Source organism: Anopheles maculipalpis, chromosome 2RL (genome assembly GCF_943734695.1).
Source record: "Anopheles maculipalpis chromosome 2RL, idAnoMacuDA_375_x, whole genome shotgun sequence".
NCBI classification, from domain to species: Eukaryota; Metazoa; Arthropoda; class Insecta; order Diptera; family Culicidae; genus Anopheles; species Anopheles maculipalpis.
Genome location: NC_064871.1, coordinates 52,334,715 through 52,352,986, shown reverse-complemented (window position 1 = coordinate 52,352,986; position 18,272 = coordinate 52,334,715). Strand labels below are relative to the sequence as shown.

Below are 18,272 nucleotides of genomic sequence, written 5' to 3'. Positions count from 1 at the left end.
AGCTCCATTGCCGTACAGTTTTTGGACACGGACTTGGGTCAATTGTTTGTGTTCTTTTCCCCATGTGCCACAAATTTCCAGCAAAAAGGGTTTTGTGAGCATTTAATATAAGCTACGCTATCGCCACCCCGGAACGCACAAAAGTACATTTGTGATACGATGATAGCTTCGGAACACAATGAATGAACAAATTGCTATCAAGCACAGTGCCGGGACCATGTGAACAGACGGTCAGAGAGTGGGATGCATGTATGAAAAATTATGAAGTACAAAAGAAAAATATTTTAAGCAACAAAACCAGGTTGATTTTGGAACAATTTGAATCATCGAAAAACGATCATACAGGGATATTCAAACAGGGCAAACTTGATGTGAAATTTAAATCTATTGTAGACTGTATTAACAAAGTACTGATGTAAAACTCACCGAAGTACCGTAGATTCATAGCAATGAAATATAATTTTCTATTCTACCGCGCTGGTTTTGTGCAATGCATTCGGCAATCCAAACAATATTGCGGAACTCTTGCTCTTTCAGCTTTAGGTATGAATAGAATACACCAAAATGAAACTGCTGCATAAAGCTGCGCGCGTGCAATTTCGCTTCGTGTGCGGACAATTTTTCTTCCAGCGATCGGTCATCAGGATGGTTGGACTGTTCGAACAGTGCGCCGTATTCGGAGTAACGTGATGCAACCGATCGTACTTGCTCGTAGTCGGTCGCACGACCAAGTGCGATCAAACCATCCGGAAACAACCGGCCACAGCATGGGTAGAGCCGAACATAATCATCTCTGGGCAGGGAAGTCGCGAGTGCATTGATCGTTATGATGAGCGCACGACGATCCGATTCAAATGCCAGTATGTCACACATCACTTCGGCCGTTGTTCCGCCCACCTGCCTGCAGAAGTCGTAGAACATCTCCAGGTAGGCCTTGTACAGTGTGTTGCGCATGATTTCGATGTTCATTTCATCCATATCCTGTTCGGACATACAATCGATGAAGAAAGGTGCGAGCGGAGTGTCGATCAGGATCGCATTGTAGAGATCGGCCGGAGTCATTGCTACGTTGATGGATTCCATTTGTTCGAATCGACCGAGTGGATTGCATTTGGCAATGAGATCGGAAGCAGGTCGCGCGTGCAACGTTCCCGTAATAAGCAAGATCGTGTTATCGATCATGTAGCTGTAGGAGATAAAATCCAGAAACTCGGCTAATGGCTGAACGGCTTGATTGCGCATGTGCCGGAATTCGATATGCAGCGTTTCGCGGAGCCGTTCTTCGATTATAGAAACCGTAAGTGGCGAGCTTTCGTTAGCAAGGAATGGCCCGTAATCGGTGCTCTGCAGCTGAAGTTTCAGATCATCGAGCGTTTCACACTGCACCAAGTTCAGATAGTCAGACTGCTTCAAAATACTGGCTTTAAATCCGCGACAGAGCCCTTCCAAGTATCCGTTGTCAATATTAAACAAGAATCCGGCCATTGCAAACAAGTGGTGTGCTCATCAAGTATCTGTTACTACGAGGAACCTACGTACTTTAACTACACGCTGCATTCATGGCCTGCTTTGTTTACATCACTACAGAATTAAATGGCACAGCTTGAATTGTTCATAATAACGATTTTCGACTAGTTTACACTTTGTTTCTACCATCCGATAAAATAGCGTAACTTCATAACGCGATGACGTTCTCCCGGGACACTAGATAAACAAACCGAATTTCAGAATTGGCAAGGCAATTGCCAAAGTAAACATCTGATTCTGAGTGACACTTTTATCCAAGGTTAATAGATGATGAGGTGTGATGATGGTCGTCACATAAGGGTTGCGCACGTATCAAACAATATTGGCTGCGGACGTGAAACATAGTGCTTGCGTACATGGATTGCGCAAAACAAAAAGATGCCGAGTGATTTTCAATTTTTTTAGTATGTGATCGCACAGGAAGTGGTCTGGATAGGTGTTTAGTTTGCGCAAAATCAATAAATGGTCGATGCTTGGGTTGTGTAGCCTATAAACTCAGTAAATTTTTGCAAAAAAACTTCGAAAGAAATTATTTTTTTCGATCTGAATGTACTGCTGTCTTTTTAAAGAATTGTTTACAACATTTCGCTTGAAATATTTCCTTAAAAATTGTCGTCTTGAACTGGCCCAATATGCCGATCATGTTTTCAGTCACCTTCGATTGCCTATAATAACAAACATTTTTGTCTTAAGGATTTGAATCGGCAGAGCTAGAAGGCCACAACGCGTTGTGCAAGAAATCGTATAAAATTTCCCTGCAACAGAATAGCTGTGCGGACTGGTGCACCACCCTCCTGTAACATGTATTGCTCGCATATGTAAAAGCCTCAAAGACTATAGATAACAATCTTCTATAAAAATGTACTTTTTTTGGTACATACTCTATATTAAATAATTCTAAATTAAACGCTATTCAATTGGAAATTTAAAAAAAAACTATGCCATGATGGGTAAATTTTGTAAGTTTATTCTTGAGCAATATAATTCAAGTTGAAAATATGTTCAAGTAAACCTTAGAAAAAGGGACTTTAGCAATACACAGCAAAGGTACAGATCATCATTTAGCTGAACCAAGTGAACCCTTTACCATGCACACGGAACATAGCTCAACCTCCACTAATGCGAACTAATTATGATACTAGTGAAAAGTACCGCACAACGCAAGATGATAAATTATGCTACTGTTGATAAATTAACGAAGACGATTTAAAATACATTTGTGTCGCGTCCGCTTTCCAGCACATTTGACGACGGCGAATTGGACGGCAAGTGCCGTAACGAAACTAGCGACCGGTCGTCTGTCGTCGCTCGAGCGGTGAGCAATGAATTGAAAATGAAAGACCGAATCCGCCCGAATCGTCGGTGCTGTCAACGTATCAAATCATTTTACGATGAAGCAGTTGGTCGGTCAGCGTTGGATCGGTGCTTCGGAACTACTGCGACTGAATGCGTCGCCCAAGCCTGATGAAATCCCAGCCCGCGATGAAATATGATGTCAGCCGGCAAAGTTGGTCGGGAGCAGCACAGCACAGCGGTACGTGCTGCTTTGGTACGAATCTCGTGAATGATGTGTCTTCCTGTTCCGGCTTTACTTCTTGACGTCAACGAATTGATCGCTCGGATCTGAAATTGTTCGCACTGCAGACGGCAGACAGTGCACGGAGACCGAATCCTCAACCAAAACGAAGGCAATTTATTAAGTAGGGAAAACTGCACTCCATTTTCGTCTCTAGACCACCATCCAAAACCTAGCACGATGACTTGCACCGCAGTGCAGGTATGTACAATGGTTGGTTAGTTGGTTGGTTGGTTAGTTTAAGAACACATGGAATGAAATGCTCACCGATTGGTAGATGGCAGCAAATGGATCCAATATCCTTCGGCTAAGACTCATTCCATTGTGGTATGGTGTGGTGATCATCAAGCGTATCGTTGAATGCAACTCGGGAGACTCATTCGCATACCTCTTCTTTATTTTTAAGTTACGACGATTCACATCAGTTAATACGTATTTCATCTTGTCACAGGAAGCGGCACGAATCGTTCGCTTCCCAATCGTGAATGGCTTTGGAGTAAGAGAATACAAATTCGTATCATCCCCTACTAAAGTTAATCAATACTTTAAACTGTGCAGATGCAAGTCATCTAAAGTGAAGTATTGCTGGTGCGCTTTTTTTTTACAGCGATAAGGACTTCGCGCCAACCAAGGAAGTAAGGGATCGCGGGCAGAAATTAATTAATGGAACATTTCAAGTCGTAAAGTAAATATGCCGCTGTTGGTAGCTCCCAATGCAAACACAGCGCACGATTCCGTTATGCTTCATTCGTCAAAGACGTGATAGCACTGGAAACCTGCTGCTTTTCGTTTTACTTTTATTCTGCATCCAATCCATACGCGCCCTCTCCTCCCAGTTCCATAGCAAGAAGGAACCTGAGAAATATTTCCAGCAAATGTATATTTCGAGCGGAAGATTTTAAGGAAATTAAACTGCACTTTGTTGTGTGATCTATCCCGTACATACTGCATCCCAGGGGTCAAGTACGACGTTCAAACGAACAAAATGAAATGCACCAAGAATGCAATTAAAAGTTATCCAACGATCTTTTTTCTACTGTTCCAAATTTAAACTTAAATCTTAAAATGGCAGCTTCGTAACACGTTGTTCTGGGGGAAAACATCGATAATGGTTCTGCGCTTTCTTTTATGCAAAATGTGTTTGATTTACTCACATCATCAAACTAGAAATAGAAATAACAAACATTTTACAAAAAATATCTTATAAAAATATGTGTTTACACAACGCAAGTGACAGCGACCAGGAAACCGACTGGACGATCGGTTTCGTTAAGTTTCTCCACGTTTCAGACAGTGAGTGCCAGAGTCACTCAACCAAATATTATAAATACCGGCACGAATAATAAATTCACTCTCTTCCGTATTAATCCACTAAGCGAAAAGCTAATTATGCAGCGTCCATCCCAAATTCACAATTCTGTTCAATATGTTATATAAAAAATATAAAATATTTATCGTATAATTTTTTATTTATACATGGCAAACTCGTTGAACTCGACGACATAGCAAACTCGACGAAAAAAAAATGATACTGATTGTTTCATTTTTTACTTAGATTCTAGTATTACAGCTATTTTAACGTATAATAGAATAAGATTCCAATAAGGCACGACTTTCCACTAGAGCCACGCATAGTTGGTCCTTGGTAGAAGCTCGATAGAATCCTGCCGTCCGTATGCAGGACTTATTGATTTAGCCCCAACTGAATCACCATCCATTAAACAATCCAGAACTTTTCATATAGTAGCGCCAGCAGAAGAGATTTATGTAGTATAAAAACACTGAACAAGTGTGTTTCTAAATCGTATCACAATGCTCCAAAAACTCTAGCTATTAATGGTGTCAGTTTCGCATGATCCACGATCCATTCTTCATGTTGAAAATTTAGAATAAACAAAGATCACTCATTAGGGCCGGTCCGGTGGTATAGGCGACAGCGGCGCCGGTCTTCAAAGCTCAGGACCGGGGTTCAATTCCCATCCGGACCGTCCACCCGTAGTGAGGACTGACTAAACTCACTACGTGGTATTCATAAGTCAAGCAATACGGCCAGGCCGTTCTTAAGAAATAAAGGCCCCTCATTAATACACCCTGGAGGAAACCTTTGGTAAAGGACTAATGTGGGACTGTCCAGACCAGTGGCGGATTAACCTTTGGGCGCAGGTGGCTTAAGACGGCTTGGTCCATTAAGTTCTTTTAGGCGAACTGAGCTGAAGTGATGGCGTAGATGCGTCCACCAGGCAACGCTAGACCATGATCGATATCGAGGATCAATGCATTAGTCCAAGTATGCAAAATAGGCTTCTAAACTGGATTGAATATGTCCTTAAAATGGCACAAGTCAGCATGTCGGGGATAATGAATTCACAGACCATGGTGTTAGTCTGTGATCAGTCGAAGACTTCTGCAGCATAACAAAACTACAGAGAAGTTGCACAGCTTAAGTAAGTCGAGTTGCGCAGCTCTGAACCTTTCACCTTTATTTTCAAAAAACCGTTCTCTCACAAATTGTTTTGTAATATTTCTGGTCTACGAGTTTAATTACATTATAGTTAATTCCATATAGGCTTACGATCATTGAAGCATTCTTTAAGACAATCAGAGTCAGGCACGAAGACACATTTGTTGAGCCAAAAATGAAAACCACACGTGTCCATTTATCGTTGTTCCCCACTTAAAATGATAACAGCTTCATTGATAAATCCTCGCTGGTATTGACATCAGGCCGTTTAAAAGACTCATTCAATTTTCGTTATCTAAACCACACAAATTCGTTGAAATAAAAGGACAAATGGTAAAGTTACTTACCCACCACCGTCAGCACGTTTGTTGCAACTCCCGTGTAGAACGACGGTGCATCCGCCGTTACTTCGCAAGTAAAGTTGCCGGATAAATTAAAACCCACGTTTCGTAATGTTACGTGTGTTGCATTCGATACTGTCATCTGTAAGTAAAGTGGATGAAAAAAGAAATAAAATAACATTGCACCAGTAAACAGTAATCATTAGATAAGATTCGAACAGGAATTAAGGCACACTGCACCTGCCGTATCCAGATGCAATTATTCTTCACGGATTATTCTCCCATTACAGCTATCTTTTGTTTGTAGATAAAATGCGTACGCGTTCTTATCTTTTCGGCGAACGAAACAAAACACAATTAGTGACCGCGTGCGGTAGAAATTGTCGTATCCACCTTAAACCACTCAAAATCGAGATGCCTGTGTCAGTCACCGAACGGTTGCCGATACCGCAATAATGGCTCTAATTTGCGTGCTTCTCTTCGCAACTCTCTGTGCACATGTCACGGTGGATCGAGTGACCGGCAATCCATTGTCAGCCTTCGTAACCATCGCAAATTCTGGACCGACCCATCCGATGGATAACCCGAACTGGGTACCACCTACGGGACCCACCAGAGAAAAGGATCCTGAATACTGGCAAACGACTGGACAAGCCCGGCTACGTCGTCAACTGGAGCACAGCAAGCAAAATCTCAACGTGGCCAAAAACGTAATCATTTTCCTGGGAGACGGCCTGTCAATACCGACACTCGCTGCCACACGCATGTACATGGGCGGCGAGGAACTGGAGCTTTCCTTCGAAACGTTTCCCCACACGGGACTCGCGAAGACGTACTGCATTAACTATCAGGTGTCGGATTCGTCCTGTACGGCGGCCGCCATCCTGACCGGAGTGAAGAACAATTATGGTACCATCGGGGTCAGTGGTCATGTGCCACTAAGGAACTGTCCGCTCAGCTTGCAGCAGTCGAACCGTTTGACATCGATACTGAAGCACGCCCAGGAGGATGGTCGCTCGACGGGTATCGTCACCAATACACGCATAACCCACGCAACGCCCGCCGTTGCGTATGCCGTCTCCGGGGCACGCTACTGGGAAGATGATACGGAATTACCACCGGGCTGCGTCGACATTGCCACGCAGCTGATTCATGGCGACATCGGGACGAACCTTACCGTTGCTCTTGGCGGTGGTTCAAGACACTTCTATCCGACTGGTACGCTCGATAGGAATGGCGCACCGGGAAGCCGCACTGACGGTCGCAATCTTGTGAACGAGTGGATTGATCGGACGGCAGCTCGAGAACAACGGGGCCAGTTCGTACATGACCGGGTAAGCATGAATCCCCGCCTGATTCACTGCAAATGTGAACACCTTATCGGAATGTTCCACAGGCAGGGCTGCTTGCTGTTCAGCCCGAGCTGGTGGATCGATTGTTTGGTTTGTTCAGCGGAAACCACATGTCTTACAGGCTACTGGCGGACCAGCAGCGTGAACCTTCGCTGGAAGAAATGACAATCAAGGCGTTAGAAATACTCCAACGCAACGATCGTGGCTATCTGTTGCTGGTAGAAGGTAGGTGCAATCGGGTTACACTGACATACATTAATTATCAAAGCATAATCCAAGTTAGTGGATGCCTAGTTTCTTGATAACAAGACGGATGTCATGTTTTGTGAGAGATCATTTGTGAGTGCTGCAGACGGTCTTTCCTGTTAATTTTATTTTTAACGTTCTTAATTAGTTCATTTCATCCATGTCGATTCGTGTTCGATTCGGATTCTCACACTGCTGATTTCAAAATGTGCGTATTTGCAGCGTATCTAATATAATACTTAACATAACCTTAGCCCAGTTAACCTCTGCCGGATGTTAATGCCTTACTTCACGGTGAATTGGTTAACTATAAATGATTTTTTTGTTCATGTCCTCCAAAGCCAGACTTACAGTCATATGGATTCACAACACACTGAAGTTGTAGTAATCGCTATGAACCGGATGCTTTCAATTTGAACCGATTACCCATTTTTGTGCCTACCGGCCTTTTTTTTTCTCTCCCATCTCACGCAATCACGCAGACAAAAAGTGTGTGTTTCGTACGAACGGAACGCTTACATCTCTGCATGCTGGAGAGCACACCAATTTCCCTGATGGCCAGAGCTTATCCGATAAAGAGCCTTTAAACCATTTAAACATTTCCCCCAACCGGTTCCGCTACCGAAACACTTTGACCGATTCATTTCCTTTGTACGTTCCGTTTACGTGCTCACGGGCATTGAGTTGCGCCTGCCAGTACGCAAAGGATGTACAACTAAGCACAGCCCAATGTGATGACATGTTGACGTGATTGATGCAGTGCTCACCCGTGGCATTCGTCGTCGACCCTACCGAACGTCTCGCTGCCCGCGATTCTTTCCATATGGTAAACGGGGCTTTCGCAATGGTGCAGTGATTCAATTTTTCAAATCTTATGTACGTCCAAAGTCCCCATGCTCATGCTGCAGGAAGAAGTCAGCATCAGGGCATTGTTTTAGAAACGATACCACGTCATGCGTGTCGAAATGCTAGCGCTTTTCGCATCTCATTCATTCACATACTTCACTATCGTTGAGGTTGACTTTCAGATAACGCTTTTGTGTGTGCCATTTTTTGTTTTTTTTTTTTTTTTTGCTGTTGTCTTATGCGGATGAATAGGTGGACGAATTGATCACGCACATCATGATAATTTGGCTAAGCTAGCGTTGGATGAGACAGTGGAACTACATCGGGCCGTCGAGCGTACCGTTCAACATCTGGGCGAAAACGGTTTTGCGGAAACGTTGGTGCTAGCAACGGCGGACCACTCGCATACACTCACGATCGGAGGATATCCGGTGCGAGGAAACGATATCCTCTCGACCGGAGATTTTTCGCGCTTTGACCAGATGCCGTTCTTCACACTGACCTACGCGAACGGGCCAAGCTATGCGGATCACTTCTACGAAACCGGAGGCCGTCGGAATCCCGACGACATGCGGGACCGCTATCACGATCCTAACTTCACATATCCGGCCGCCGTACCGTACGAGGATGAGACGCACGGTGGCGACGATGTGGCCGTGTTTGCCAGAGGACCTTGGGCACACATTTTCAGCGGCCTGTATGAGCAGCACGTCATCGGGCACGGACTTCTGTACGCCGCCTGTCTTGGTCCAGATACGTTCCAGCAATCAGACGCCTGTCGCGAACGCTTACGCGGTGGAACGGCTGAACCACGGCGAGCTTTGACTCATTCGCTGGGAATGCTAATGCTGATCTTATATCTACGAACAAAAATATTTTGCACTTTGTAGCATTCGCAGCACTGCAGCTCAACCACATGGGGATACTTGAAATAAAACAAAACTTAGCTGGTAAATAAATTCGTCGTAACGGCTTGAGAAATGTGCTTACGGGAAATTATTCACAACTACTCCATACCAATGAATTTCCATTCACAAGAAAGCAGAACTGGTACTGTGCAAAGTGAAGTGAAACCCGGTGAATGAACCACCGAGCAACCGATAAACAAAAAAGCACAACTTTACCGATTACAAACGACAGTTTTTACTTTTGAGGTTGTTCAACTCACGGTACAGATTCTTGACCAAGCGGCTGGGACCGTGGCGGGTCCGCAGAAGGGAATCATTGTTGGACAATGGGATCGTTTAAATATTTGATTGCACCTAACCAAACACTACTCCCAGTTCTCAGTGGCCATTTTTTCTATTCGTTTCTCTCTCTCTCTCTCTCTCTCTCTCGCGCGCTCTCTCGCTCTCGTCGATTCTTAGTATGCAGCTTCCTTGTTTGATTCTGAAACAACGTAAACTTTCTATTCTAGCGCGCCATTTTGCTATTTTCATGCAACAACGCGAACGGTAATCGATTCTCTGACCGTGAGCACCTGTAGGCCCGGCGAAACCGTAATTAATCAAAAAGTTTCTTCAACCAACGGGCCCAACCCCTACACGGAAACTTCGCCAGCGTGTGGGACGCAAGGGATCGCAAAGAACAAAACGACACTACGACGAATGCCTGCGCTGCTGCTACTACTTTCTTTACCGGGGCGGGAAATTAGGATCGCCTAATGAAGTACCTCCGCTACACGGTGCAATCAATCGATTCGCTAGCCACCGTTTGCTAAATGCTTTCTTGTGCACGAAAGTCGTGTGCACTTTCTAGGAATATTGTCCGACTGATGATGATGACGATCGGGAATTCATCCGTAGAAAACGAACGGTTAGAACAGGGAACTTACTAACACACAAATGGACCTTCCCATCCCATCGGTGGAGTACTGTTCTGGGGATGTGCACGGGGAATGTGCGTGAGTATGTGTACACCATGCCATTAGGTGAACGTGTTCGTCTAGCAACTGACCGCTAATCCGACTCAAATTCCACCCGTACCAACCCAGGTCGCTCCATCCATCATTCTGCGCGTGTCAGAAGTTTTGCTGTTCGCCGTTTCAAATCCGTACCAGAGACGTGCAGATTGCTTTGGCATTTGTGAAGCTTTTGCTCGCTGCCTGTACCGATTCGTCAGGGCACAGCATGAAGCAAATGATTGGTCTCACTACAAAAATAAAGAGAGCGTCTTGGGCGAGACTATCCTGGTTGGCGGATTTTTCTGGTTTATTTTGAGAAATTAATTTATGTTTTTATGGTACAGTGCTGAGACTGTGTGACGAGGTAAGGACTAACATTTAAAAATGTATTCCATTCAATAGAAATCAATAAACACGCGAGCTTTCAATAAGACACGAAGCCATCACTTTGTGTACAATATTTACACACACACACCACTCGAATTTTAAGTGCAAACAAATTAATACATTTCCATCCCGTAATTCAATCCTTCCAGTGACGTGAAATTGTGCCTAACTTATCGCTGCTCCATCATCCGACGAGTCCTTCAGCGTTTCCCATCGAGAGGAAGCGTAAGATCAATTACTTGCACTCGAACAATTTGGCAAGACTTTCGACAAAACCATCGAAGACGCGGGTGAAGTGAGCCTCGAGTTCTCGACACCCTCAACGTGTACTGCTTTTATTCCTTTTTCGCTCCCCTGCAAACGGCTCTCGGTGGCTAACGGTGATGACGGCTAGCGTTCAAACAGCGGCTTGGCGCTTGAAGATTTCAAGTTCTACACCGTCCTGGCCCTGGGCCAGATCCATGGTTCGGCGCACAAGTTTGATATTAAAAATCATAATTAATGATCTTAATTAAAATAAAGTCATCAGCGAACAAAACGAAGATGATGGCAGCAATCCGCCCGTAGCCAACTTCCAACCCCATGCTCACCCAGACAAACAACAGGCAAAAAAAAAAAAACGTCTACAGATGCACAAACTCCCGGGCACGAGTTGATCCGGTTTGATTTAGAAATCTTTTTTTTTTTTTATTTCACCCATACTGTGATCCTTCTCTTCTTTTGGCTTTGATAATCCATCCATCTCTTCATCACCGACGCTGACGGGGGCCTGATGAGAAGGGTTTTTGTCCTCGGCACCGGACTCAAGCGCTCCATCGTAGTTGATGATTTCTTTTCATGTAATTAAAATTGTGCTTTCGTTTTCACTTGCGTTCGTGGTCAGTCCCTTACCAACACCAACACGCACGTGGTGGTGGGTTTTGTTGTGAGAAGAATCATTATGCTACATATACTTATCGGTCGCAGACCGTTCGTCATTGCGAGGGTTAGCCAAAACCAAATATAAAAGCACTCCGAAAAGGAACAACAGAAATGAATTGAGTATTATTCAAATTCTGTAACAAAGCGCAACTGTTGGTTTTATAATGACGATCATCAGTCGAGTCTTTTAGCAATTTGTATAAGTTAAGAAAGTGAACGAAAATATTTTCGTGTTTTGTAAATCACAACCATATCCTTTGAGAAGGATAACACGGACTGCATTACAGCCACAGTAATAATATTTAAAAACAACATAGACAGGAAATAATTTGCTTGGAGCACATCGCATGAAATGAGCAACCAGTTGGCCTTGGGACGAAAAACATTATGGAAAGGTTTATAAGCCTTTTAGAGAAAAAAACATTTATTTTATTTGCTCCAGCAACACCAAGGAGGAGCTCAGGTCCGTTTTCACGGCTCTACCCCGCGAAACTGTCGCCAGGGCTTGTTCCCGGTTCCGGAGACGGGTGGAGGCCGTAATAGAAGCCGAGGGCGGATATTTTGAATAAAATGAATAAAATACATGGTTAGCTACTATTTCTAAAACAAAAAAATTTCCCCGATGATTAATTTTGCCATAAAAATTTTTTTTCTTTCTCCGTAGGTGACTGTCAAAATTATCCCGAACGCCCTGGTACAGGAAGCGTCAATCGTAAGCTATTATGAGACGGAAACATTATTCTTCGAATTATATTATTGAATATTGGCTTTCAAATTGAATAAGTAGTAAGTTCAATGAAAGATTTGTCATAACTAAATCCTAGATAGTCACAGGTATTGCTCCAGAATACATTTGTCATCTTGAAGATTATTGAACTCTTGAAAATTATGTTTGCGTTCAGTCTCTTCAACAAAAATATCTTACCAGACCTTCGACGAAATCTGTATTTTTCCCATTAGATGAGAGTTATATCGATTCTCAAAATAGCTCCCTCTCATCATCTTAAAACAAAATTCGGACGTATAAAAAAGACCTGAAAAACCAGATCTATTTTCTGAATGATCTAATTTCGTAGAAGCTGCCGGAGGGATTTGACAACATTTTTTGTATTCTGAAGAATGTTCAGTTCTTCAGTTCTGGATATTGTAACATAACGATGCTATGGACTGTACTGATTCATTGATGCGACATGTTAGTATACAAAAAAAAAACTCGTTTGTTTCAAACGTGGTTAAATCTCTTATACAAATATACCAAAAGGTACCTTCGATTTCCAAATATTCAAAATGTTCGATGTTTAAAAAATCTCAGGGAGAAATGAATAACTGTTGGTTATTGGAACTGTACTGTTGGAATAAGACAAACAATACAATGCAGCACGTCCATCATTTTCAATGGCGCATGTTTATGAAATCGGGATAGCGCCTGATAGCGTCCATTCCTTGCTTCACTGCATACATTGAAATCATAAATTAAACTACAAAGAATAGCCAAATGGTGGGGCGTCCTCGCCATACCATCTAAAAGTAGAATGCACTGATTCGATGTGGAGCACCGCACAATCTACCAAGCGAATAGACGATAAGAATTTCCATTTAATTGAACTAAATTCCCGGATGGATACCATTCCTTCTCATCTCTAATTCTCGAGAATGAGAAATTGAACGGAACCAAAACCATTCGCCCGTTCTTTCTCATTTGACCGGCCATATCCCACGCTGTACTTATCGACACACATTCCAGCATCAGGAATCAAATACGCCGAACCCCCGGCCGTGTCGTTTTATCACGGGAGAATTCTGTCAAGATTCTCGCAGGCGCAGGTCATTGGATAGTTAGTTGGGCCCACCTCTAGCGGCGCTACCAGCTCCTCAAACACTTCTGTTTTGCAAGATGAGTGAACGATTATGCAAATAGGTGGCCAAATTGAAACCGAGCCTTTGATCCAATGTGTAATGAAATAACCGCGCACCCAAGGCATACATCCGCAGTAGTTAAAGCCCGGTCAGTGTGAATCGATTTTGCTGGACGCGTTTGGTTAGTGTTGGGTTATTTAATCCTCCAAAATCTTTAGCAAAATGCACTGCTAGGGTGGACCACCACCTGCATTCGAAAGCCGTTCCATTCGTGTAACGTCACAATCAGTTGACATTATTTACACAAGACTCAAGGATACCGGCCAAGAAATTCTGCGTACCTTTGAGCACACGTCTCCAAACGGGAGCTGGAACGAGGAGAAGAATTTGTTTACTTTGCGTTGGTTTACCGTTCGCATGTTCCAGCTATGTCCCCAGTATCATCCGTGACCGGTAGTAATCAGAAGGAGAACTTGGAGAATGCTTTCCCAAGCGCATCGTCCTATGACGTCTCGCAGATTAATTTAAACCGCCAGGTATTGCTCTGGTGGGAAGACAAAGACGAACGGTCATTATTTGCGGTACTAGGGAAGACTACGGAATTGCGCGATCCACAAACCAAAAAGGGGATCATCATCTGCGGCCAGCACGTCTGTTCTTTCCACCTTGCACACGCATATGTCCCGGCCAGATAGCAGACCATACCGCGCCTGTCGACACACCAAGCGCAACTGAACTGTGAAGCGATAGATAATCCAGTGCTGTCCGAATGTCCGGCAAAGCTCATTTCTTGATTAGATATGCAAATTGATTCATACCGCTGCTATAATACTGCACTGGTGTCTGGAAAATCGCATCGCTGTCAGGGCTGCACAGTTTTAGACGTGTTCTTTCGCTACCATGTTACCACGGTGAACTTCCAGGTACAGGGAATCCTGATCGTTCCAAATGCTGCCAATGACGGGTATAACGTGCGTGTGCACGGCATTTTCCCATAGCGTGTAATGTGCTTGACCAAGTGGAACTAATTGTTTTGTTGAAGTGCTGATGAACCGCACAGTACGGCAGTCTTCGAATCGGCAACCTTGAACCTTGATCACGATAAGACGTTCCGGTGCGGGCGAACCGATCAGCATCGAGCGCCTGACACAGATGCTTCCCTTTGCCAGCTTGCGAGACACGTTTGGTTGATTAATTAGGCGCTCATTAGGTGGCGCCGTGCCCTGGGTGCGGCGCTTTACTAGTGCGGCGACAAACTAACCTCCTCGCATCCGGGAGAAGATTAAACGCCCAGCGGATCGATGTACTCAGTTCGCCAAGCTCAACCCGAGAAGGTTAACCGAGCAACGGAGGCTCATTATTTCTTGACGCTTGAAATCTGTGTGCCCTGTCACCTGTCACAGGCACGGCGGACATGGTGCTGAGGACGGAAGAGGGGGAAAGGGGGCAAGATTTCTCCTTCGATTGGTCCGGTGGCAGACAGAGACCAATAACAGTTAAAAGCATCCACGATAAGTGAAGATTTCCTCGAACCAAGAGTAATTCAAGATTTGTGCTGCAAGAGTAAAAGGATCAAGTGTTCTTGGTAAAGTTGCAGTCGTTTTGCTGCCCGCAGCTAGGCGAAGGCTTGTGGAAAGTGTTTGCGCGCATTGGGCTAATGGTCACGTGATTATCTTCCGGGTTTTATGACACCGTCACTACTGCTGTCATCAGCCAAACCAATTTGCACTGCTGCCCTGGCACCATTAGGAAGTGTTGGAAGATTGGGGCCAAGTATCACACACCCAGCGAAAGACAATCACGACCAAACGCCAACCATGTGCATGGATGTTTCGGTAAGCTTTGTGGTCACGGCTAAAGTATGCTACTGTGGCCATTATGAGCTCATTCGCAGAGCTCAAGCTGACTTCGACCGAACGCAGCGCAGCAGTAGCGTGCAGTAGTAGGTGAGAAGATATTAAATGTAATTGTTATGGTTAATTCTTTACGACAGCTCTGTCGCTCCGTTTTGTCAGCTTCAGCCACACAAAAGAGAGAAAGAGAGACCGAAATGAAATTTTAGGACGTAGCAGCGGCAGCAGCGAAAGGAGCATAATAGTTTACTTTCGTTTACTTCTGTCGGACTATTGTTAAAGATAAAGTGTACGTAAAGAAAAAGATAATCTGCTGCAATTACAAACACACAGCAGTACACACCAGACATTTAAAGTTTTAACGATAATAATCCGTCCAAATCCTGAGGGGTAGAAAAACCAGAGTGTCCCATTGGAGTGCTGATGTTATCTTGTGTGTCTGTGATAGCATTGATATATCTTATTTTCTGAAAGGCGAGCCGTTACCTTAACAAAGGTCCGCTAATGGGATAATTAGAGCTGCCTTGTCTTTATGGTGCAACGACCCGGGAAGATAATACGATTTATTAAACCCATATTTATACTCAAACAAATCAATTCGCATCCATCGCACAATCGTACTCACTCGTTTCATAGAGGCCATCAATCAAAACGTTACCTTTTTAAACGGTGTTGTTGACAAATGGACGCATTAAAGTTGGGGCCGATCTTCAATGATCCGACAACCATCCGGGGTTTATGCTTGAAGGAAAGTCAAACTATAGTCATAATCAAGATTGGCCCCAATCCATCTTTATGCTACGATGCTCCTAAAAACGGATGCTTACTTTTATTGTTGGACAGACCTTTCATACCTGCCTGCGGAACGGATTCATCTCAAGCAATTTTCCTTGTAATCGTTTGTTATCGCACAAATCCATTCCAGCTACTATCGGATGTGCTCTCTGTCCAACGCACACGCCAAATGGCACTCTGTGATAGAACGGTTTTACAATCTCTGAGCTCTTTTTCCTACTCCGGCAAGAAAAGCTCAGTCTTGATGTAGTTTGACCTTTTTTGACAATCAATGGGCCATAAATTTTGCTCGCTTACCGACTCATACACACTTAAGTGTTGATCGAGTTTGATAAAGTGTGTGCTTGTTTGATGTGTACAGGAGGTTTAGAAAATAATGGCAAGCGTTCGTAAGTCAACCCAAATCCTCTTTCTTCTCCGTCCCACATTCGCTTTACTAGACATCTTTAGATGTTTACAAACCATACCACGGTATCCTGAAGTATAAACTAATTAACGTCATGCACATCGGTTGACATTTTATTCTCATGTCGCTTCCACATATCTTAGACAAACTTGATCTCCCTTTCTCGCTATGTAGGAAGAATGTCTCACGCTCTAGACCCACGGTAAGCAATATCCTGTTGGTAAGGACAGGTCTTTCAATAAGGGAAAAATCTATATTTTAAGTGCTGTAACTGGAAGCGTGTACGATGCTTCAAGTTGAAAGAAACGTTCCATAACGCGCGATCATGTGACACACTGTACGGAAGAGTGTCTGGCTCTGACATGTAATCCTTTCGATGTCACATAATCAATTTTTAGTTACTGACACAGAGTCCTACACAACCATGAAGAGCAAACGGAATTCAATTAATGTAAAATCATTTTCCCGACTCACAAATTAGTTCAAAAGTTGATAAAATTGACGTATTTTTTTTATTAGCAACTATTAACGTGCAGCAAGATAAGCAATCTCGTTACCTACGTCAATCTGTTTTGCAGATAAGCCTGTGCATTACAACAAATGTCGCCAATTAAGTTTAAAAGAAGCTACGATGTCAGGAAGTGAATGCGATGCTCTTGTGATCATCGCTCTTTTAAAACAATACCCTAACCCATCGCGAATTGGCCACATTAAACAGCTCATAACGAATACCTTGGACTAGAGATAATAGGTAACCTAGGGTGGGTACTGTCTCTGCGAGCGCAATAAACGCCATTGTTGAAGATAAATGCCTTCTCAGTGGGTTCCTCGTTTCAGAAAACAAAACAAATAAAATCCACACATCAGCCAGCCCTGCGTTCTCTTCCGGATGCTGGCCGCATTGTCGGCATACTAAAAGGAATGGTGTGGAATGGCCCAGATTCACTGCTATGCCAACTGCCAGATGCCCGGAGATCGGAGACAGTGTTCTCGTTCTTAGCAACATTGTCACTAAATCCACACACACACGCACGCACATACATACTGTCTGCTGGAAGGAATCGTCTTTACCGACGGGAATTCAGCTTACTAGCAAATTTTATGTGAGTTTTTTTTATTATTTCTTTTTCACCAGACAAACCCACGAAAGGCATATGAGCAAATGCAAGTTTCAAGCACCAAAACCGTTGCGATGCGTGTGGCGCACGAAAGCCTTACGTTTCGTTTCATCTTATCTTGGTTGAAAAGAAAATCACTTTTATTAAGCACTCCCATCGCCTCCCACCGGCTCGGAAAACGCGGACGAAGAAAATGCTTCCGGAAATCGCGTTGATTCCTGCTCAATGTTTCGTTTTCCACACAAGAGTAGCGGTTTTCAAAAGGAAGAGGAAAAGAAAAGACGAGAGAAGGGTGAAGAACGGTGGACAGCCCACCATCAAAGGTTCGGCTGGCTTCATGGGACGTGTGCCAGGGTAAAGTAGCAGAAGGATTCACAACATACACAAAATGAAGTGAGAGCAAACTCAAACACATCCGTTCTCGTCACTTTGCTCACACAATCAACGGACCCCATACCGGCTCAGTCGCCATGCTGTGGGAATTACAGCTGGAAGAGGCCATAAGAATACGCAGGGCTTTTGGGTTATGGGCTTTATCGTTCATTTCCAGCATTTAATTGCTGCTTAGGACGAAACCGCGTAACGTGCGAACCGGGCGTGTAAGAGGAAGTCCCGAAGCAGATGAGGACATTGAAGCCTTCTTTCGTGTATTTCTTTTATCGCTAACCGTACCAAGGGAAATA

General features: G+C 43.9%; 4 protein-coding genes and 1 pseudogene across 4 annotated transcripts in view; 3 read left to right on the top strand and 2 right to left on the bottom strand.

Moving 5' to 3' along the window:
• LOC126557136 (double-strand-break repair protein rad21 homolog) overlaps window positions 1-18,272 on the top strand; it is a 435,365-nt gene that overhangs the window by 244,151 nt on the left and 172,942 nt on the right. The window lies entirely within an intron of this gene.
• Window positions 1-18,272, top strand: part of LOC126557093 (protein Peter pan) — a 326,012-nt gene that overhangs the window by 259,297 nt on the left and 48,443 nt on the right. The gene's annotated exons all lie outside the window — the stretch shown is intronic.
• Window positions 1-18,272, bottom strand: part of LOC126558385 (uncharacterized) — a 125,586-nt pseudogene that overhangs the window by 89,478 nt on the left and 17,836 nt on the right.
• Window positions 442-1,485, bottom strand: LOC126558464 (V-type proton ATPase subunit d 1-like). The gene has a single exon (XM_050214486.1). The coding sequence runs from the start codon at window positions 1,483-1,485 to the stop codon at window positions 442-444; it is 1,044 nt and encodes a 347-aa protein (XP_050070443.1).
• LOC126557631 (alkaline phosphatase-like) lies at window positions 6,361-9,239 on the top strand. Its single transcript, XM_050213481.1, has 3 exons — window positions 6,361-7,239; window positions 7,302-7,482; window positions 8,602-9,239. Exons 1-3 carry the CDS (start codon window positions 6,361-6,363, stop codon window positions 9,237-9,239), a joined length of 1,698 nt encoding a protein of 565 aa, XP_050069438.1.

What these genes read in the sequence shown, in the direction of transcription:
- LOC126558464 (XM_050214486.1), bottom strand. Translation starts at nt 1,485, where the DNA reads ATGGCCGGATTCTTGTTTAATATTGACAACGGATACTTGGAAGGGCTC.
- LOC126557631 (XM_050213481.1), top strand. Translation starts at nt 6,361, where the DNA reads ATGGCTCTAATTTGCGTGCTTCTCTTCGCAACTCTCTGTGCACATGTC. An exon ending in GCCAGTTCGTACATGACCGG is followed by an intron (nt 7,240 to 7,301) that starts GTAAGCATGAAT and finishes AATGTTCCACAG; the next exon opens with GCAGGGCTGCTTGCTGTTCA. An exon ending in CTATCTGTTGCTGGTAGAAG is followed by an intron (nt 7,483 to 8,601) that starts GTAGGTGCAATC and finishes GCGGATGAATAG; the next exon opens with GTGGACGAATTGATCACGCA.